Here is a 23797-nt window from a genome sequence, read left to right on the forward strand (position 1 = left end):
TATCTACTGTAATTACCATAACACGGTATTACTTTGTTATGTAATTATGGATCCCAGTAATGTTTCATGAGCACGAAAAACTGTAATAGTTGGGCTTAAATGTAGTAGCAAGGCTTTGGAATTTCCTATCAGGATCACATTTCACGATTGTACCAAAAGGTTAACTGCTGGTTTAAAATTACTCTTTTAATATGATTTCAAACATTCCAAAATGTAGTCTTTTGACAAGTTTATAGTAATTGATGTAACAGGAGTTTAATTGGGTCTAGTGATAACAACTTGGCTATGAAGAATTTAATCATGTCTTTTTACAATGTTAGCCATGATTCTTTGGTGAGGATTAAGCCACAAAAGGATACTCTGGACTTTTCCTTGTTGCTTTCAGAGATTTGGCTGATGGGACAAATCCTTCCATTTCTGGGCATGTGCCACAGTCAAGTCATTAGGAAACCTTTCTTGTTTTAAGTGGCAGGAAGGGTCATCTCTGACATGGTTAGCTCTGAAGACTCTTTGTTCCCAGTTTAGCCACTCTATAGATAAAGGCACATAGCTAACCAAGAACGTAGTTTTACACTTTATACTTTAAGAAACAAAAGAAAAACATAGTTATCTAATTTTTTTAGGAACTGGAGGCTAGATTACAGATTTACCTCACACTGTGAAGCACACACTTAGAACTAAAGTGATTCAGGGAGGTGGTTATTGCAGAAAGGACTTGCCTGATTGCTGCCCAGCTGTCACTTGTGCTTCACACTTTTAAGACGGTAACAAAATGTAGAAGTCAACCAATACTACTCTTAAGCTATGAAAACCAACTTTGAAAATTTAGAGTTTAGATTAAAGTTATTACCATGTTAGAAGGCTTTTCATGATATATTACAGAGTGTTTCATATGAAACCTTGACTGTTATATTGTTAAGCAGTGTTCAAATAGTCATGTCATAGTTATAGTAAAATTAACAAAATGCCTAATTGTCTTATAATACTATTTTAATGTTTAAATAATGATAAACATTATCAATGCCTTAATTCCACCAAATGTTCTTTTTGTCATTATTTAATGATTCACATTCTCCAATTTACATAGGTCAATACCACAATTACATGACAGTACTGAGTGACACACTTAATTAGATGTGGCATTACCCCCAATTAATTACATGTGCCATTGCTCCCAATTAAACAGGTCAATGTAATCAGTTACTTATATCTACCATCACTTACTAAAGGCATAAGCATTCTAATGTTAAGGCTAGATAAATGGATCAGAGCTTCTCCAAAACAACATGTATTCTGGTGTGTTCCTGGTATGTAGCAGTTAGTATCCACTAAGAGTAGTTAAACCAGGGAAATCAGTGAACCAACAACAAGGTCACGGGCACCTAAGGTCCATTTATATACTTGGGTAGGGGTGAAGGCAGGAGAGGTTTTGTAGCAAAAATTATAAAAAAAAAACTTGATTCTGGCTAAGATACACAGAGAACCATAGTTTGCTGTGTATGGGACTGTCTAGTCACAGAACTTGACTCTGGGCTGGATGGCTAAGTGAGTGTGCACCATTTAGCTGGAGGTGCGATCCATAAGGCCCCCTAGCAATGTACAGGACTTAAGGATCTTTTGTCCATATTTTTATGTCAGGTACCACAGGATGTCTTGTGGAATCCATTGTGCAGTGTATATAGCATGGTGGGGAAGTCTTACACTAAGCCAAAAGTTGTGGCATAAGGGAATTTTTAAACACTTTATCCATCCAAAAACAAATAAGCACTCCAAGTAATTAATCTCTACAGTGGAATCTCGTACAAAACTTACAGTTGACTTAAAGTTAAACTCTAGGTTGATTTATAAAAAATATGATATCTATTTATAAAAAAAAAAATGTCTTTTTAAATTGTTTTTTTTTAAATGACAAGTATTCGCAAATACAACTGCTACATTTGACTTTTAATCTAAAATGTAGAAGCCATGTGTGAAAGAGTAAGTAAAGCTATGATTTATTAGCTTGTAAAACCACCTTTAGGAGCCATAAAGTCAAAATCGTTTTCTGTATGAACTTTTTTTAAAAAAAATTTTAATTTTTTTAGATCATTTAGGTTTGTGGGAATTAGTTTTGATTGAGTTGAGATCTGGACTTGGACTAGGCCAATACATCACTTAATTTTTCAGCCATTCTGTTGTAGATTTGCTGGTGTGCTTAAACTCATTGTCCTGTTGCATTACCATATTTTGGGCAAGTCATACCTGTCACACAGATGGCCTCTAGAATACTATGGTATAGAGAGGTGTTCCTTACTGCAAGGTGTCTATGTGCCGTGGAAGAAAAACAAGGATAAAAATTCAGCCCTCCACTACTGTGCTTGACAGTTAGTGTGGGGTGTTTGTGCTAATATGCTGTGTTTGGCCTTCACTAAATGTGGCTCTGTGCATTATGGCCATTAGTCTCCACCTGGGTCTTATCTGTTCAAAGTATTACCTTTGTAGTCTTCCAAACAAACCATGCTTGCTCAGTCTTTTTTCAATTGTACTGTCATGTACATTCAATTGTTTTTGCTTGGAATTTGCTTGAATGTCCACTCCTAGGATGATGATGATGATCTTGAATGTTTTCCCTTGAGAATTACCTTTCTCGTTACAGAATGATAAAAATCAAATTGTTTGAAAATGGCCTTAAACCCCTTAATAGATTGAGTTGGCAATAATTGTTACTCCAAGGTCATTGCTAATTCTTTCATACTTGGCATTGTGGTAACACTCCTAAATACCCCAGACCAGCAACCTGCTAAAACTTCTGCTTTTATAGAGGAGGTCTCACTTAGTGATGAACAAATATTCAAGTGCATTTTATTAAAAGCACTAGGCTTCTACCTACTTTTATCTCATTTGGGAATAGGGTAAAAGGTGTACTTGAATTCTCTCACGCTGCTTCTGCATTTTAGCTTAGTCTTTGTTAAATAATGGCATTGTGTAATATGTCATGTGTCGTTGTTCATCTGAGGTTGTATTTACATAATTTTATACCCTACTGAGGACCAGATCATTTATTTTATTATTTCTTCATACTTAAAACTATAGAATTAAAAGAGGATGTACTTTCTTTTTCTCATGACTGTCCAATATCATTAGAACCAGAATAGAATAGATGATTGTCTTTGCAGAAAGGGTTATGGAGATGTTATGTTCATGCTTCTTTTTTGTTTAGATATCTCTCTCTCTTCCCTACCAATAAAACCGATTTACTGCCAGCAGCTACTTACAATGACTACAAAGTGAAGCTTTTTACATTGTATTTATAGATTTATTTTTTTTTGTGTTTCAATTTATGTATTTTTTAGTTTATGTATTCTTTCTTTTTCTATTAGCTTACAGTTCTCTAGGCTGCGGATTCTTAAGCTTCTACTCTTTAAACAAACAAAAACAATTTTTTTGTGTTCTGTTCCCCAGGGGTGTTCCACATTTTACATTTAATTGGAATTAGAACAACCAACAAACATTATTGATGCAGATATTAACATTTTACTTATTGATTGTGATAAAACAGACCAGTGCCGGTACAAGCTTTTTACACTAGCCCTTCCTCCCTTCCTTTTGAAGTGGTCATAGTGGCCCCCTTTCTTGCCTACCCCTTGATCCAGCCCTGATACAGACACTTATTTGCTTTTTTCAGATTCAGAATTTTTTTCGAATTCATTGAGTCTGTTTCACATTCTGACATAAACTTGTTGAAGAACTTACATCAAGTGTGGATATATTATAGTTCTTCTTCGTTTTGCGAGTCTGCAAACGATTATAGGAGGGAAATAAATTCAGACGGGTCCTAATTCTTTCATTTATCATTTTCTTTAAAGAGCTCTTGGTTGCTCTTTCTATCCTCCGCCTAGCAGTTAATTATATCTCAGATGTCAAGAGTGATTAATTCGGTGCAGAATTCAATTCTCAGAGAAGATTATAAAACAGTCCTGCTCGTTTATAAAAAAAGAGCTATTGCAGCTTGGATTGCCTACATCTTAAATGGAAAAAGTTTTGCCAGATTTGTGGGCACTTTGTATGAATGTTTATATTTCAATATTTTTATTAAGATTTTAAGTTTTTCACAAACAGAAAAAATACCATAATAACAAGGCCTGAACAGAAAACAGAAACACATTATGTATACTCAGACAAATAAAACATCTTGTATTGCTAACAATGTCCAAACAAAATTATTTACCACATCCAGGTATACCTTAAATGGAAAACAACCTAGTAACAGATAAATATATACCGGAGAAACAAAAAGACATTAGTGAACCGTGTTTGAACAGTGTGTGAATCAATCTCGTGTCCTGTCTATACAACAGGAAAAAAAGAAAAGAAAACAAACATAAAAAAATAAGAACCACACGGTAGGGGGAAAGGAAAAGTAGAGGAAGTTTAAAAGGCAAACTTGACTAATGCACCATACCCAAAAGTAAATTAACATAGGCCCTTGGCTATATACTAATAAACGAAATCCAAGGCTCCCATATATCGTCAAATTTGTCCAAAGAGTTCTTTAGGGTATGAGTTAGTCTATCATTGACCATAATCCAATTCAATTTTGTGAAAATGGGATCCAGAGATATCAAGGGTGACTTCCAAGCTTTAGCCAGTGAAATTCTGACCGCCAGTAAGATCAATCTGATCAGTTTCATCGTGGGTCTAGGAAGGGACACCGCAAGTTACAAGCTAAACAGGGCAGCTTCCACAGAACTACCGATCTCCTGCTGTAAAATTCTGGAAATTAAGCTAAAAACCTTGTCCCAAAATGCCCTGGCAATTGGACATGACCACCAGATATGTAGCATAGGGCCCCTAGAATCACAGCCTCGGAAACATAAGGGAGAGGCCGACGGGAACATTTTCCCTAGTTTAGCCAGGGTGAGATACCATCTAAGTGCTACTTTGTAGTTGCCTTCCAGCACAGCAGAGTTCTGGGAGACCTTGGAAAGGGAGTATACCATATCCCACCATTCTTCCAAATCCCATGTGGTACCCAGTTCAGATTCCCAATCTAGCATATACTGCAGTTTGCTGGCCGGGGCAACTAAGGCTGAGTAAATCACAGAAATTTGCCCCTTGGTGGATGCTATGGATGAGCACGTGCTTTCGAATGTAGAGGAGCGCATGGGTCTCGGGGCCTCTCTAATTATCATGTTGATAAATGAAGTCAATTGTAGCGGAAATGTTCCGTAGGGGGAATTTCGAATTTACTGGTCAAATAGTCCCATGTGAACACTGCACGAACATCTATCAGATCTTTCACCCGTCTAAAGCCCTTGGAAATCCACCAGGTAAAGTTCAGTGGACATTGGCCCGGCGGGAAATCCGTGTTATTCCGGAGTCCGGTTAGAGGTTTATGATATGAGGGTAATTTTGGGTGATAGCTGAATTTATCCCATAACTGAATGGAGTGAGACAAAGCTGGATATTTCATAGTTCCTCTCGTACTTTTTCTGCGCCACATAAGAGATTCTATGGAGCCCAAAAAACCATCCCGGTTCTCTATCTCAACCCATTGAGGTCGGGCTCCGTGTAAAGTGCTCAACGAGACTTGTGCCACTTGTGCCGCCACATAATAGTATTTCAGGTGTGGAACCCCCAGGCCCCCCATGCGCTTAGGGGCAAATAGAGTATTTTTACGAATTCTGGCCGTCTTCCCTGCCCAGATGAACCTCAGTATTCTAGACTGGAAGAGTTCAAGCTCCTTCGTGGGGACCTGAATCGGGAGAGTACGAAACAGATAAAGTAGTCTAGGGAGTAAATTCATTTTGATAGCAGCAATCCGCCCCAGCCACGATGGGGGGGAGGAGGACCACCTCCGAATGTCCGCATAAAGTTTTTTAAACAAGGGTGTATAATTAGCCCCATAAAGACTATGGTAGGTGGGAGTAAACTGGATGCCCAGATATTGAATGAAATCCATATGCCAGCTGAAGTCAAATTTCTCCCTAATCCCTGTTGGTGTCCCTGTGGGAATATTTATATTGAGGGCCTGAGACTTAGCTTTATTTACCCTTAGGCCTGAGCATAGAGAGAAATCATCCAGAAGTTTCATTAGGTTGGGCAACGTAGTAATTGGGGAGGTGACAAACATCAAAATATAATCAGCAAAGAGGGCGCATTTGTGTTCAGCCTGATTACAGCTAATCCCTTTAATGTTAGGATTCATTCTTATTGCGATCGCTAGGAGCTCGATTGCTAGTGCACACAGAAGTGGCGAGAGCGGACATCCCTGTCTGGTCCCCCTTTTAATTGGGATAGCTTTAGAAAGAAATCCCCCTAGCGATATTTTTGCTTCCGGGGAGTCATACAGAGCCAGCAGCAGATTAGTAAAGTGGGCACCAAAATCCATCCTAGAGAGAACCTGAAATAGATATCTCCAGGATATACTATCAAATGCCTTTTGAAGGTCAAGGGAAGGCAACATAGCCTGGCGTGGGAAGCCAGTTGGAGTTTACCACTGAAATGAGATCAATTGCCCTTCTTGTTTGATCTGAGGCCTGCCTGTGTTGCATAAAGCCCACCTGGTCCGGATGGATATATGCTCCCAAAAAGGAGGCTAGTCGGGTTGACATGATCTGCGTCAAAATTTTAAGGTCACAAGTAATCAAAGAAATGGGCCTGTAATTGGCCACTTCAGATGCATCCTTACCTGGTTTAGGGATCACACTAATAAATGCTCCTTTGGCGTCACCCCAAAAAGAGTTTCCCTCCCGCATATAGTTAAAATATGCCACCAAATGCGGCACCAATACAGGGCTGAATGTTTTGTAGTACAAATTAGAAAAACCATCCGGGCCAGGTGAACTTCCCAACTTGAGGAATCTAAAGACCCCGTTCAAATCCTCAATTGTAAATGGATGTTCCAGGGTTGCCTTATGTTTAGGATGCAGTTTGGGGAGGTCAAGCTTACTGAGAAACCCTTCAATTCCCACTCTGGAAATTGAGTCTTCGGAGCTATATAAAGGACCATAAAAATCCTCAAGAGCTGCCAAAATTTTTTCTGGGTTTTGCGATAGCCTACCTTCTTTGACCTTAATTTTAGGGAGCGCATGAATCTTGGGTCTAGGGTTAAGCTTATTAACCATTAGGCTGCCTGGTTTGTCACTCCACAGGTAAAACTTGTGAGCTGCCCAGCGAATCGATTTTTCTGCCCTAGTTGTGAGAATCAAATTAAGTTCTGTGCGTTTGGTCTCTAGCTGGGACTTCAGCACGGACTGGGGGTCATTTTTGTGTTGTAGCTGTAACCGGTGGTATTCTTGGAGGCGTGTGTCAATCAGCTTGTTATGAGTCCTCTTCCGTGACGCCCCCATTTTAAAAAACTCCCTCCGGATGTACGCTTTATGAGCTTCCCAATTATTAGCTGGGGACGTATCGCTCACAACATTAATCTGAAAGTAACAATGATTCTATCTCCCCCTTCACCAATGTATCTAAAACGAAGCTTTAATTGAATCTCCAACGGAAAACCAGCTTGAGGCCAGCTAAAACCCGTCAGATACAATTCTAAGGGGTCATGATCGGACCAAGGGGTTGACAAAATCCGGGCCCCAAGCATATTGGGAAGCATATGACACTGGACAAACCCATGATCAATACGGGAATACTGGTCATGGGCTGCTGAAAAATGGGTATAGTCCCTGGCAGACGGATTCAGTTCCCGCCAGCTATCAACAAGGTCATATTTTTGTAGCAAAAGAGAAAGGCCTTGACTCTTCTTTGGAGGGTCCCTATATCTGCTTAATTTAGATTTGTCTAAAATATGATCCAAAGCCAAATTGGAGTCGCCTAACAAGATTAGGGAACCCTTCACTTTAGGCCAGATCTCTCCCAGGAAGGCGTGAAAAAATGCCAATTGACCTTCATTGGGCGCATAGTAAGACACAACCGTAATGAGCTGTAGACCAACATATCCAATCACTACTAGATACCTGCCCCCGGGGTCCCTAAAGACCTCTTGAGGTGCAAAATTCAAGCTCTTTCGAAAACACAAAAGGACCCCACATTTTTTCTTATCTGAATTGGCATTGTAAAAAATAGGATAGTTCTTATGAAAGTACCTCGGAACTGAATTGTTGACGAAATGTGACTCCTGCAAAGCTAAAATATCAACCTTTAAAGAGTTGTAGTAGTGGAAAGCTTTAGACCTCTTGACCGGAGAGTTAAGACCCTGAACATTATGGGAGAGCAATGTCAACTTAGTAGGGGTTGCGGGCACTGCGGGTGAGTCAGTCAACATAGGTAGATATCAATAGTAGAGCTGTTTGTGTACTTCCTCTTGGGGCAAGGATAAAAGTATGGGATATATCGGGAAACAAACAAAACCAAAAAAATAAACAAAAAACAAACAACCAGCACACCAAAGTACATTGTAATAAACCAAGGAGGATTGGGTGCCTCCCCGACCCCCAGGAAACATACAGTCCCGGACCTCGGGGGGCAGCCTCACCTCCCTTGCACCTAGGAGCTCCAACAAACTCCATTTCATCAGGGAGAGTCTGGTCGGATCAGGCCAAATAAATAAGACCTGAACTAGATTCCCTGTTGGTTGAGGGCATGTGTAACCCCCCAAATCCCACACCCCTCCAAAACACAAATATAGAGGCATAAGGTCCCTACAATCAGAACTTAGCAGAACATTAACATAGCAACCTGAGGGAACCACATGCTTGATAATGGCTCGGCAGCCACTTAACAAGTAGTTCAATAAGGCACAATACAAAGAAAACCAGTTCCAATTGGACCAGCATTAACAATGACACCCCACTACAGGGCCACATAGACAAACACTGGATTAGAGGCAAGACTGGGGCCTCCATACAACAAAGACCAGTATAAAGTGCAAAAAATACAGAAGGATAACAAAATTTATACTGTATTGTAGCAACCACCATTTAGGGGCCCCAGAGTTCCTCCAGCAGCGTAGAAAAATAGAAAACTGATACAGGATAGCGTCCAGCACACGTTTTCAGGGTGTCTTCTGAGGATGTTTCCCAGATGTTTTGACCTTATTCCAAAGTGGATATAAAGATGTGGACGCTTCCCTGCCTGACATAGGCGGAACGTCTACCCTCTGGATTAGGTCCAAATCCTTGAGGAGCTGTTCTCCTTTCAGTAAAGGAGAAGAAAGAGAAACTTTTCCCTTGCAGCTGGAAAATTTTAAAGGAAATCCCAACTATATTTAATCTTGTGATCAATCAGAACTTGCAATAGGGGTTTAAGCGCCCTCCTGCGTTGAATAGTAAATGGTGTTATGTCAGAGAAGATTTGTATCGGGTGGCCTTCCATCTCAATATGATCCATGCCCCTGGTTACTTTCAATAGAGCTTCCTTCGTAGAAAAGTAGTGAGGCTTGACAATTACATCTTTGGGCGGGCCAACCTGCCTAGGCACCATCAAAGCCCTGTGCGCCCTGTCAATTACAAAGTGTGATTCTGGTAAGTCAGGTAGGAGATCTTGTAGGAAACGCCGCACAGCCTCTGTAACATCTTTCACTGATTCAGGGAGGCCCCTGATCCTGAAATTTTTTCTACAAGACCTGTTTTTTAAATCATCAAGCCTGCAGATCCTCAATCCGATCATGTAAGACCGAAATTTCCTTGGAATTCTGGTTAACCTGTGTCACCGTTTCATCCACTTTTTTCTCAAAAATATCAATTCTGGTGCCCAGATTCTGTAAGTCTTGGCGCAGTTCAGATGTAATAGTCTCTGTAACTTTAGCCAACTCCGTTTGCAACAACTCGGCCAGATTAAGATACAGCCTATTTTCCGCCAATGGGAGGTCAGAGGGGGGTGAAGAGGCTATGAGATCCTCTGTCAGTCCCCTAAATCTGGAAATATTTGCGTGTGTTAGGGTATGTGAGCCGTGAGAAGTCAAGTCCTCTCCTTGTGAAGACTGAGAACCCTGCACTACAGGCAAGGGCAGTGCTGAGGGGGGCGGGGGGGCTGTGACATGTAGAGGCAGCCCACCCCTTGTCTATTGGTCCCCCGTCCGTACCTTTAGGAGAAACATGCTTCCTCCCCAGCAATGCAGAGCCTGCAGCCACGTGCATGTCCCGAGGAGCCGCCATCATGGAAGCGGGGATTACGGTCCTTTACCTTCACCCCTGATTTTCCCATCATCGTCAGAGGAAGGGGAGAGAAGTCCGGAGTCTGGGCGGCTTGTGGGTAGCGTGGCAGCTGAGTGCCGTCAAGGGATCCAGGGGGTGCTGAGCCGTCTAGTTAGCGCCCTGCATAGACGGCGGCGCATGCGCACTCCTCTGTATAAATGTTTAAAGCATAAACACTTTATGTTAGTCAATTTGTAATGCATTTAAGAGGTACATATGCTGAAATATCAAATACATTAGTCTACTTATGTATTAATGAAATTGAACATAAGGTATTTAAGGGTGCTACCAGTATAAAATCTATTATAAATAACCACAATCCCCTAGACACTGATATCAAGCAAACTGAGGATAGTTATGTATGTGGGTTTTTGTTTTTCCTTTTTTTTTTTTTTTTTTTCGTTTTAAAATGCTTAAAGCAGAATTTGGTGCTCAACAGCCAATTTAAAAATAAGTTTATTTAGGTTTACTGGGTCCTGTGCTCTGAGTTTTGCAACTACGTCCTAGGAGTGTCAAGGAGCACTTAGCAGTAAGGATGGTCACATGACTTTTTTGTGGATGATGTTTCCAACTTCTATCATGTTTCAGTCAGTTGAAGCAACCTTACCAGAAAAAGACAAAACAAGTAACACTAGTTATAAAAAATCTGACACTGATCAGACTATGATAAAATTTTAGTTACACTCCCCAGAAGAGAAACAATTATATATGTATTAATTTGGTATTTTAAGTAAGGAAAAATGTTAATGAATCAATATTGCTCTGGTCTATGTGGTGTGAGTGCTGAAGTTGGTAAAGTCGTTAGGCCCATTGGCTAGGATACAAACTTTTAATATGCCATCTTGGGAATGTGGGGTAAAATCATTGACATTGTGAATTATAGCACACATAGATGAGTAATAAAATGTCTAAAAAAATTTGCTGATTTCACGCATGCGCAGTGAGATTGGCAAGTTTTTTTTCCAACCTACGCCAGCTGATCTCGCGCCTGGGTCAGGTGAAGTAGGAAGAAGAACCCAGAAAAAGATGGCAGGGCGCCCGGCTCACCGGTTTGCGAACGGATAATGCGGGACCCGATAGAAGAGACCTTGGATCAGTCAGACTGCCCTGCGGGATTAAAAGTAAGTAGATTTTTCTTGTTTTAGGCACTTTTTGGTTTAGTTCTTTCTTAAGGATTATATTTACATACTTCTATGGCAGCAATTAGGTAAATTGCTTGTTTTAATTGTGCATGGAATATAAAATTCAAAAGCCCCATAATGCATAATTCCAGCTTGGGGTCTTGTGGTATTGGTACTCAAGGAACACACCAAAGGAAATTATTTATTCTACTTATTACAGAAAGCACAGAAATTATATAAATGCAAAACAATTAAGTAAATAAAATTTTAAGTAAATTGGTGATCTGGCTTGTCATTAAAGGCTGGAAAGAAGGGAGCATATAGGTTAACTTTATTTGAATGGCGTAGTTGCTCCTGCCTGGCAAACATTAGAGCAAGGAAGAATATCAGGGATGCAGCAGGCAGGGAGTACATACGAGACAGGGACTGTAAGTTTGTTCTTAAGTATGTTGCAACAGGTACATTATTTTAATAAAAACAGTTAGGACAGATGTTTGTCTCAACATATTAATAGGCAGCATGGTGTCATTTATTGTTTAAAATCCTCCCTGTGAGTTAATCACAAGCAAAAAAAAAAAACTTTATGAAGCCTAAACATTCATTAACTTCTGGAGCAAGCTGTGCTTTGATATGCAAAAAGAAACAACTGCAGAGTTTGTCTTGGTCAAAAAAGAGTTACAAGAGCGTGCAGAAGAGCTCAGTCTCAGCTGCGTTTAGCAAAAGATTTCTTCTTTAAGTCATGGGAACCTCCCCCCTCCAACGTACGTATCTAGGAGTCGTTCGTATGTCGGATGTCCTTAACCCGGGGATTACCTGTATAGGAAGGGGTGGATGTCCAAAGGAGATATGTATGCCTACTAGTTTTTCAGGTTAAAAAAAAAAACACTTTTTGATATATTATGGCAAGAAATACTTAAATAGATTATTATTATCATCCAGTATTTATATAGCAATTACATATTACGCAGCGCTTTACAAAGTCCAAAGTCGTAGACAAATCAGGAACTTGGAAGAAGACCACGTGAAAAGGGAGGCCCCTGCGACAGAGCAAGGACAGGCGAGTGTAAAGTTAGGTTTTCACAGCTGACCATGGAAACTCAAGAAAGCTATGAAAATCTCAGAGCTGGATGAACAAAAATACAAATTCTTTGGTGGTTTAATCTCACCTAAATAAATGTAGTTTATGTAGTTAGTGGATTTCAACTTTAAAAGAGATGTATTTGTTTAATCTTCTGCAGAACAGAAATGTCAGTTAGACCTCACATTTACCTGGCTGTAAATGAATGTTGTGTTTTCTTTTTCTTCATTAGTGTAACTTGGGGCAGTAAATGGTAATTAGCATCTACTATGTATATCCTTAACTTTATTTATGGAATCATCCAAACAGTTTATTTTATCACTCTAAATTGTACTGGGGGTAGATTAGTGGAGAGCATATCTATTATTGCCACAATGGACAATTTGCAACATTCTGCAATCAGCTTTATTCTTTCCCAGCTGACCCATATTTCATGGCTAAATGGGGGAAATTGGATTAGAAAAGATACTCCTGGTAAATGGCAACATATTTTTCCAGGCACAGGTATATAATATGTGGGTTCAGAAGAAATGCGTACACTTAACTAGGACTAATTGACTTTATGATTTTTTGTTTTCAGTCACTGTGCATGAAGCAATATTGCTGGAAAGAGAGAGAATATAGGGGGTAGATGAGACAGGAAATGGATGGTAAATATTCCATGCACGAGCAATATTCCCTCAGATTGGAGCAGATGTGCGCGTGACACAGCGATATCTATCAGTGACAGCAAGCTCAAGGTGACATTGGCCAGAAACAAAACAGCATCAAGCTGTCACTACACTGAAGGATGATAAGCCTTGTACCACATTGTGTCCAAAGGAGTTCTTCTGGGGAGAAAGGTGCACAGTTTTCATAGCTGACAACTTCATGCATTTACTGCAAAGGACAAACCTGCAAATAATTTCCTTCCTGATCCAAAGCTAAATTGATTTGACTACTTTGTAGGAGGATGCCGAAACAATTTTGTAACAACAGCAACAGATTTTTAACACTGTTGTTTCAGGAAACAGGGGTTTGAACTTGCAAAGACAGACCTTATTTACCTATGTGACCAAACAGTGGCTGCAATTTAGCTAGTGAACAGCAGAAAATGTATATTATGTTGTAAAACAATGTCTTGTTTTACAGGAAGCAAATGAGGATTTTATAATATTTATTTATGGTCACTCAACTTCAATGATTATGATGTAGCCTATTTATTTTAATTTTTGTCTCCTGTTCAGAATCTCCGTTGTGGTACAACAGGTGTGGTGACATTTATCCGTGGTAACATGTTGCATGTGGCTTGGCTAGGAGATTCCCAAGTAATGCTGGTACGAAGGGGACAAGCAGTGGAGCTTATGAAGCCGCATAAACCAGACAGAGAGGTAATGTTCCTCCAATTAAGTTCTTTTACCACATTTACCACATGAACCTATCAAATACGTTAAATATAACACACTGAACACTAACAAAACAAAACACTAACAAAACTAACAAAACCAGCAAAGGATGTGACACCTCCATCAATTTTCCTCCTTTTTTTTATTGAAATGCCACTATTTATTACATATTGTGTTAAAAGCTAAACTGGGCTTGTTTTCTTTGCTGATCTGAAACTCTAATTTGAAGTTTGTGGGTAATGGCTTGGATGTCATTTCTAATTTAAAGATTAAAAAGATGAGAACTTGCAACATCCTATGCTTGGATTTTGTCACTTCAAAATCCATTATAGCTTGGGTTTATCCATTATTGGGACAGTTGCACGGTATTGCCAAATGGGTAAATCCCTTTAAAACATAAATGTGTTTTTACATGAAAATGTAATTGTAATGAAATCCTAAAAGAATTGATTTTATTGCTCAAATAAACTGAAGATTCATAAGTACTTTGTACTTATAAAGGTTAATATTTAATACTGGTATAATAGTTAATATGCCTTTAATGTTATTATTATTATTATTAATAATAAGCATGCCTTATGTTTGTGTGTGCCTATAGGATGAAAAACATCGCATAGAGGCCTTGGGAGGTTGTGTGGTCTGGTTTGGCGCGTGGAGAGTTAATGGAAGCCTGTCAGTCTCCAGAGCTATTGGTAAGAGATTGACTTTAATTCTGTCCTCTTCTTTTTGTCTCTTAATGACTGTATTTTTAATTGTTTGATTATCTCAGACATACAGATAAAGATAAATATCCACCAAAAAGAAGATAAACTACATAGCGAAATCTCTGGTCGTTTACCTATGATGCAATTAAATTGAAAACACCTTATGACTCCAATTATGATCTAACATACTCACCAGTAATTCCAAATCCATAGGCTTCATGTAGCATGTAGATCAGTGTTCGGTGATTGAAGTTGCGTGCTTGGGTAGCATGGTACTTGGGTAAATGACCTGGCATTGTAGGTGAAGTTTATTACACCTAAATTTTAACTTTTTTTTTTACTTATTGTTTTCTTGCTGAATCTTTGATCAAAAGCTCTAAAACCCATGTTTATGAATACAAGAAATGCAAACACCATTTCTAAATGCATTTATGTTTGAGTCTTTATGGTAAATTGGGGTAATTTAAAAAATATGTACCTTGATGTCCAGACTTTTGTCCATGTTGTCATCTGTTTTAGCATAAATAATATTATAAGCCACTACAGGTTCTGGCTATCTTGTAACTCAATATGAACATATACTGTAGGAAACAGTGTTTTTGCTATTGAAGAGCAAGTGCGTTCTTATCCAAGGTAGGCCACAGTGACTGAATAAATTAAAATTACAAAATGGCAAAATCTCCAACATTCTCCAAAAATTGCTGTTGTGCCCTGTTTTTGAGTATAAGCTTTGTTCAGCTTAGTATTCACCATATATAACTGTGGTTAGACTTTGGACATTGAATTATTAACCTATTCTTAAGCAAATGAGTTTTAATTTTTCCTCATATTTCACAGCAGAAGTACTGAAGTTGTTCAGTCTGATTCTATCAACAGTTAGGGTCCTGCTGCTGCCCTTTTCTCCTCCCAGCTGCCATTTCTTCCCGTCAGTGCTAAGTGGGAGTTGAGCTGCCCGAATGAATGACTTGCATGACTTTATTGGTTTTGTTGTGAAATTGCTCTTCCTTGACTGCAGCTACTTGGGTCAGTGAGGGAAATATTAATGAAGGTAAATAAATTCTTGTTAATATTATGTATTCCTTTGACAAAGAAAATGCAACTTTCGACAGTCAGATTACGTATTTTTTTGGTATTTATAACATAGTAATTTATCCAATTTGCCCTAAAAGTTAACACTTTGCAAATGCAAATAATATAAAAAAATCATCCTTTAAAACAGGGGTGTCAAACTTAGGCCCACAGGCAAAATCTGGCCTGCATGCCTTTTTTTTTTGGCCCCCCAAAGAATTCTGAAAATGAATTACATCTGGCCCACCCGCCCACTAAAATTCCCGACATCGCTCGCGTCTATAGACCAGCGACCTATGCGTGGCCCCGCATTGTATTTCTGTTCTATTGACTGTTCTAAAGACGCAAGTAATGCCGGGAATTGTAGCCTCGGCATCACTCGCGTCTATGGACGAGGAGGTTAGATATCTCTGCCCCTCCCCGTCCCGCTCTCACACATCAGGCGCCTACAGTAATGCACTGTAACTGTAGTTCTGCATGCAAATGATAGAAGCAGCACAGCGGTTAATTTGAATCTACTATATCAGGCAGTACCAGCAGCAGGAAAACAATGGGTTAAATCGTCCCAACTGTATTTTTGTGTTTGTAGTACATAGCTGGGAGGACTTACAGTCAGTATTAGGCTGGGGATCTATTATAGTGTGCTGGAACATGCACAGAGAATCTCCATTCAATTCCTTACTCATGGCAGGATCCACATGAATCTCTGTTACTACCTCACATCATCATTTTTAATACATGCAATACATAGACATTATTCCTGTACACCCATCATGTGACGCAAAGTCTAGGCAATGATCACATGGTGCCTGACTACCAGGGGCATTGTGTTTGTTTCAATCCATTAGAGACTGCATAGTGTAGTATTTAGTGTCAGACAAACTTGTAATGTGAGAGGATGAACAGCACACAGGCTGCATAGATAGAAATTAGTCTTTTCAAACCCTAAAGTGTGTGTAGAGGGGTTTGTTTTTGTTAGTTATGGATGAAGTAGTAAACTTCCTCAATTTTTTTTTAATACATTTCAAGTTTGGCCCCTGACTTGGTCTAAGTTTTTAATTTCAGCTCTCTGTGTATTTTATTTTGACACCCCTGCTCTAAAAGATCCATCTACTGTTTTAAATTGTAGTCCTCCAACAAAACAGAGAAATCTTTCCTTGTTGCAATTGCAATTATGCGTTTAGAAAAAAAAAATCCTTCTCAGAAGGTGTATGTGTAATGAGCATATGGTGACAGCTAGAAATTACAAAAACAAAAACTCATCCTAACTAAATAATAATGAGTTGTACATCAGAAAAAGAACATTTTTAATATAAATATATATGTATAGATAGCTGGAAGAGAACCACTTTGTAGTTTATACCATATGCCAAAAAAAGAAGTAAAACAAGAACCTGAACAAGCAAAAGATTAAATGAAATCAATCACATATTTTTGTACCCAAAGTCTGTTGCTGCAGTCAGGAAAAAACACTATATCATCAGCATCCATTTAAGTATTTAGATTCCAGCCCATTTGACCAATTCAGTTTTAAAGTAGAAGTAATTCGTAATGTAATACTTGCAGTGTGCTAAATTTTTAAAGATACCTGGCATTACAGAAGTATACCAGTTAACAATTCAAAAGGACAGACCATGTTTTAATCCCCAATAGGAAGCAAAAGTACTCACTGATCGTTACTTCAAAGTATTGGAACTAGGGACTTCAAATGTGTTCACAAATCAAACGGAACTAGAAAAGTTTCCAGGAAAATTATAATCAAACACATGCTGCTGTGTCTGCAAACCTGTCTTCCAAAGACTGCTATTGATTAACCATATAGTCGATCCCAATCAGTAACCAAAACAAACTCACTGCTGTCAGAGGGAATGGCGTCGCCCATCAGCTCAACCAGTGACACCAGAGGTGCAGATAGGGTCTACCAGCATTCTTCTTCTTATTTTTTATGTAAACCTTTGTCACTTTGTGTCTATCAATGAGGGTGTAAATTGTGCTTTGAGTACATGCAGTTTGAAGTTGCAGTGAAAAAGGGGGTAGGGGGTGGTGGTCAGGACCATTTTTCACATTCCTGCCCATAGATTGGAACCTATGCTTTTTCTGGGATGTGATCTTTTCAGAATAATGTTATATAGATGTGGTTTGAGCATAGGCTCCACATTAGTTGTTGGCTACCAGCACAAAAAGGGGCATGTTGCAGCTGGCTGAATGGACAAGGTTTATACCAGGGCACAGGGTATGTGCTAGGAGGCAGCCTATTTTGTTACCAAACTCATAAAAGGCTAAGAGGCACTTTGTCTAAGTGGCCTTAGCTTTATACCAGGGCACAGGGTATGTGCTAGGAGGCAGCCTTAGAGCAGAACGGTGCTGTATGTACAGCACTCGTTCATGCATCGTGCTGTTCTTATCGTTGGAAAGGATCATGAAAGATCCTTTCCAACGACAAGAATTGCATGTGTGTATGCGGCTTTAGGGGGAAGTGTCAAGACCTAACAGCACAGGAGTCATTTACAGAACCCCTGTCATGGTAAATAAATGAAAAAAGTAAACAGAACAAATAGTGATCTGGTAAATTAAAAAAAGGCCTTCAGTCAAGGTTTTGACGTTGAAAAATCATCAAGAACACTGCAGGCGGGTCCACAGTGGTGAAAGGCAAGCCTATAATAAACATTTGAGGTCAAGAAGGATCTGAGATAAGTTGCAGCCAATCCAGTATTGAAATTGGATTTATATTAAAGATGTCGAAGTGATCCAGAGGATCTGCAAGAAGAAATTCTTTGTTGTTTGACAATCGAGGAGAGACGGAAACACCAAGGATATGAAATTCCCTTTTCCTGTAGCTTGTAAAGGATCTGCTTTAACATTGCTGTATTAGTTGAGATTTTATAAACACATCTGGGAGAAGGATAAGTTGTGCCTTATCAATGTCTATACGTTTTTTTTCCCAAAGTCAGACCGCTCACATGAAGAATTTCTTCACATTAGTGAAATATACCCCGCATGCAAAATCACTGTGCATGCCTTTGTCTACAACTGGGACACCTTATTCATTATTACCAGTTTATTAGCCTCTAGACAGATGGAAGACATTGTGATTTCACATCCATATTCTTCCTATATGGTACTTTAGTGAAGCTGATCAAGGATTATACATCTACCTTAGTTGGCAGGGTTTCTATTATCATCTTTAACTTGGTGTCAAAGTGGGAATTGGAATTTATCCCTGTTTGAGTCAATAAAGAAGTATGTCCCTGTTTGGAGAGGCCCTGGGCACTGAGCTCATCTCTGATGTTTTGACGGCTAGACTCCCAAATTATCAGATCCACTTGTTCCTTTGCATCATCATGCAAAATGTCAACCAGTAGATCTGACTACTTGGAGTATTCAGTCTCTGATGCAGGAGAGGAATTCCGTAATACCTTACCTTGTGTCAGGCAGTGTTGCTATGCTTGACTATTTTATACAGCCGGTAGGAATCACTGTTTGGCAGGCAGCTTGTGGGAGCTATGGAGAAGTAGCTAACATTTTTCATTTACTCTGAATGACAAAAGAAAAAGGGAGACAAATAGGACTGATGTAGTTAAAAGAAAGAAACAGATTATGTGAAAAATATTGAGTTGCAGTGCTTTCTTGAATAACCTCTGGGTTCACAACACTATAAGACACTCATCTGGAATAGTAGCAGTAATAGAAAATTTTAAAAAATGCGGTAATTTTATTATCACTCCTGACTTCAATTTCTGGATACACATGTATTGGTCAGTGATTTGGAAAGTATAGGAAATATAGCTTTTTCTGGTAAAGGCTGCCAAAGTCAATCCACACGTTCACTCATGTTTCCTTTAAGAGCATAAATCACATCACCATCACATAAAATTATTGTTGTACTGGTTGGATAGATAATAATTATGGGATTCATTTACCATATTCCATGTTTTGTTGTTTTACAGGGGATGCTGAGCATAAACCATATATTTGTGGTGATGCAGACTCCTTTTCCACTGTCCTTGATGGTTCTGAAGATTATCTCATTCTTGCTTGTGATGGTTTCTATGACACAGTTAACCCTGACGAAGCCGTAAAAGTTGTGTCCGACCATTTGAAAGAGAACAATGGTGATAGCAGCATGGTTGCTCATAAGTTGGTTGCATCAGCTCGTGATGCTGGCTCCAGTGACAACATCACAGTTATTGTGGTGTTTTTAAGGGACCTTATTGCACAATCCAACACAACTGAAGAGAACAACCAAGCAGAGGGTTCTTTTGATGGAGGACAAGAAGACAATGGAGATGACAAGGAGAATCAAGGGGACTGCAAAAGCTCGTGGCCGCTTCATCAGTGTTCAGCACCTGCTGACTTGGGAGGTTATGAAAGTCGAGATTCTTTCACAGACAGAACTAGTTTGAACTTTGGCCCCAATATAAAGGTTTTAGAGAAACAAGACTATTTAGACCCATTGCACGGAGGAAATGGTAAGCCATATAATGCCAAATGCTTGCCATGCTCCCAAGTATCCAGAGCTAGCTCACCAAAGAGAGCCAATGGAAGCAAGGAATCTGTGAAAAAGGAGCCTTTAGAAAGTCCACCAGCTCATGGAGAGATAGAGTGTGATGAAAGTGTTTCAAGAAATACAGGCTTGGGATATGTGAATATCCTGATGCCCCAAAATGAAAGCTTGATCTGCTCCCGGGAGGTAAAGGATGAATGTTTGGAAGTAGTGAATGGTCCAACTTTTATATCTCCTTTACGCTTTAGAAAGAGGAAAGGTGGGACTAAGGCCAAGTCAAGCTTTTCAAAGCTCCTATATTCCCAAAAGCCTTCTCACAAAGCACGGTCCACATTATCAATGCCAGTGCAACACACTGGCAAACGTAGGATATCAGTACACTGCCCTGTAGCTTCTAGGAAAAATAGTGTTAGGGGTCATTTGATGAATAGAGCATTGCTTAAGGACAGCAATTGTATAGCAGACCTGCATAGGATCTATCATGTGTAAACGGAAACCTGAATTCTTCTGTGTGTTATATAACTGTAGTGCTCCAGTGAATTAGGTTAGATAGATCCAGACTTTAATGGCAACCTTCTCCTATCTTAGTGTATTGACCTCACCCTAAGCAGTGCACAGTGTGGTACTCTTTCATACAGATGGACATTTCCACAGTTGTCTGAGGTGTCAGTTTGATTTCATTGATACTAGAAGGCATACCTGCTGCCATGTTTGTATCACATTTAAGCATATCCCTTACCACATGCAGCAATTAGGGGATTAATAATAAAAACTAAAAATAAAATACAGTTTGTGCCCTTTGCTGTGAGCAGATGAATATATGGTGATGTATGTGGTGTCAAAGCAACAGTGTAACCTATAATAAATGTAGAACCAATTGTGTTGACACCAACCAAAATGTCTTTTTTTGTGAATCTCACCAGATTTCGATGAGGAACCCTGTTGTGTTGCGGTCCTGGCCATTAGCAGAAAAGGGTTCTGTGCTTTATGCTGAAGCTTGCTGGTCCCAATGGAGGTATAAGGCTACAACAATTACTAGATTAGTTCCAGCAATATTTAGATCAGCGTCAATTAAGAGAATATACCAGATAATTTTACCGTGAGCATTATGGCTGTCACTTGAGATGAACAAACATACACACATCCTCAGTCTCTCTGTCCCCCCACTATTATAACTATATATTTACCTCTAAAGTATACTTTATATTTTAAGTGATAAATATTACTGTCAGTTATTTTTATAGTTTTTAGATAGATGTCACACTTTATAATGGCAATAAGGCACTGCTGGAGTACAGTGAGCTAAAGCCAATATTGAGCGATTCCTGCGGATAAGCCAACCTCTACATTGTGAGAAAACTCAGGTATATAAGGCATGCAGTCAATATCTACATTGTAGAAACCATTCCATTTGGTCTTAGAGAACTTCATAATCCACTATTCATTACCTTATTGAAAGTGGATTTAATCATGAGGAATCTGATCTGAGGTCAGCTGCTTATGTGTTTTTTTTTCAAACCCCAACAAAAGAACAATACTCCACAATAGAAATCACATCCATACTATCAGTTCTAATCAAACAGCAAGGAAAAATGTTTATTCCTGTCTTAGCACGTCATGTATATTTAATTATTTAGCACAGCATGTTCCTGTCCATATGGATTTGTTGACCTTCAAGCTGCCTTAATTTTATGCATTATGTTTCCTTTGCAAAACTGACTAAGACAAAACTAATATACCATCATGATATTTAAAAATCTCTTCTTTTGTTATATTAGCTATAGGCATAGTGTTGTTTTTCAGTCAATAGCTAATTAATGAACGCATAAATTTAGCTTCTCTATTCAATTACTAATTTAATTCAAGGCCAAAAGCAATGAGATGAGATGCATTTTGACACTCGCAGTAAATTACAAATTATTACTTTGTTTTAATGAAAATTTGGTTATACTTGATATAAAAAAAAATCTTTCATATGTGACCTGTGTGGAAAAGCAATTTAAATTTAACCACAAGCTGACAAACTATAACGTATTTCATATGTTTTCTAGAAAGCTTTCAGATTTAGAATGGGGCAACATTTGGAACTTGTTTTTTTTAAACTTAACCCCTGCTATACTATATACACAGTGATCGTTTTGTTGTTGTTGTAAAAGAGCGCTGTTCTAGTATCTGTATATTTAGGTACAGGATTTATTATGTGGACAGCTGGAATTCAGATTATGTTGGAATAAATACTGATTAGTTTAGTCCTATATATATACATAAGTGGCAAGGATCAATTCACATAGCTGTCAGCTGTTCTTTTTTTTACCCTGTCACCTTTGTCATTTAAAGAGGAGGAAATAAAGGTGGACAGAGGAGCATGGTATGGAAGACTAGTTTTCTAAACCGATATAGGAGCTGAAACCACAGGCAGGGTTGAATTTAGAGAAGCTTCAGAACAACTCACGTATCTACAGTTTTGTCAACCCCATAGAGATAGTGAATTTATGAATTGCATAAAGAATACTAAAAATACTAATACTACTAAGAACACTTGCAGTTAAAGAAATACATGGGCTGGTCTTTGACTGTTTCATTGACCCTCTGGCTTAATTAGTATGAGCCACTGACATGAAACCAAGTATATAGGCCAATTTGAATAGAACTTAACTTTTTTGCCTACTTGTTAATAGACTTAAACATTTAAGCAAGGTGGTAATCATGACAGCTATGCTTTTTTTGTGCTGCTGCATATTGATGTTGGTAGTGAACATCAGACAGTCAAGAAATATTAAATTAAAGTGATTTAAGGGTCTTTGTTGAATACAAGTAGAGACTGCCTTTATGAAGTGTCCTAAATGATATTGTACCGGGTTTAAGTTCAGGCTTAAAGTAAATTCTCTGCATTGAATTGCTTGATCCATCAAGAAGTTGTACATACATTTTACTGCGGAGTACTTGCAATAGAAACAGAAAAAGTTCAATAAAGTGGTTAAAATGAAAAGTCAATTTTTTTCTACTACGTTAATAAGAGTTTTGTCAGTGCCCTGAGCTGGCCAAAATGCTTTCTTTCTCTTGTACAGCTTTCAATCCCTCTATGCAAAAGGAGGAATTGTTAGAGATGATAGTACTTTGGGACAAAAGCAGGAAAGATAACTATATAGGTAGTAAGGATTTGGGGACAGGTTTTTATTGTATGTTATCCCAGGCTGTAATTCTGCTAGGTTAGGCCCAGTGTGCATATATAATACCATAAATATGAAACTCTTTAGTTACTGTTATGATTTCTGAGCCTTGGAGTGTAAGCTGTGCACCCCTAAAACAACATAATTGGTAGAAGTGTAGTTCATACTAAAGGTACTCCAGTAGTACTATACTATCAATCATACTGGGCATGCTCAGGATTTATATGCCAGCAGTGGGCAGATGCAGCTGTGTAGAGGAGGAGCTGGGAAACTTAGAGATCAAACTGGCTTTAGTAACAAAGAACTTGGCTTGGTCTGCAGCATATTAAATGCAAATAAGGAGTCTTTAGGGACATTTTTATGATCGTTATTACTATATACAGTTAGATATGTAGGGAAAGCCACTCTTAGATGATACAACCAAAAAAATAGAAGACACACGTTTAGTAACAGTTGTATAGGAATATAGTTCTGCTGACTTCAGCCATCCGATCATGTGCAAGCAAAAATCATGTATGGGTATTCTTTGCAAAATATCTTTTACCACAATAACACATCACACTAAGTGATTTATATCATGCAGAATGGGTATTCACTTTGCTAAGTGAACAGCATAAACTCCTTTAGTCCATAAACCCTA

The 23797-nt window shown here is 38.8% G+C and overlaps 1 protein-coding gene across 2 annotated transcripts in view; it reads left to right on the forward strand.

Moving 5' to 3' along the window:
- Positions 1-20885, forward strand: part of PPM1E (protein phosphatase, Mg2+/Mn2+ dependent 1E) — a 118591-nt gene extending 97706 nt beyond the window's left edge. For both annotated transcript variants that reach the window (XM_072416509.1, XM_072416518.1), the window contains exons 5-7: positions 13553-13696; positions 14310-14403; positions 19431-20885. In XM_072416509.1, the coding sequence (XP_072272610.1) occupies positions 13553-13696; positions 14310-14403; positions 19431-20476 (1284 nt within the window). In that variant the 3' untranslated portion in view covers positions 20477-20885. The remainder of the gene's footprint in view (positions 1-13552; positions 13697-14309; positions 14404-19430) is intronic.
- Positions 20886-23797: the final 2912 nt, after the last annotated feature.

This window comes from Pyxicephalus adspersus, chromosome 1 (assembly GCF_032062135.1).
Source record: "Pyxicephalus adspersus chromosome 1, UCB_Pads_2.0, whole genome shotgun sequence".
Taxonomy (NCBI): Eukaryota; Metazoa; Chordata; class Amphibia; order Anura; family Pyxicephalidae; genus Pyxicephalus; species Pyxicephalus adspersus.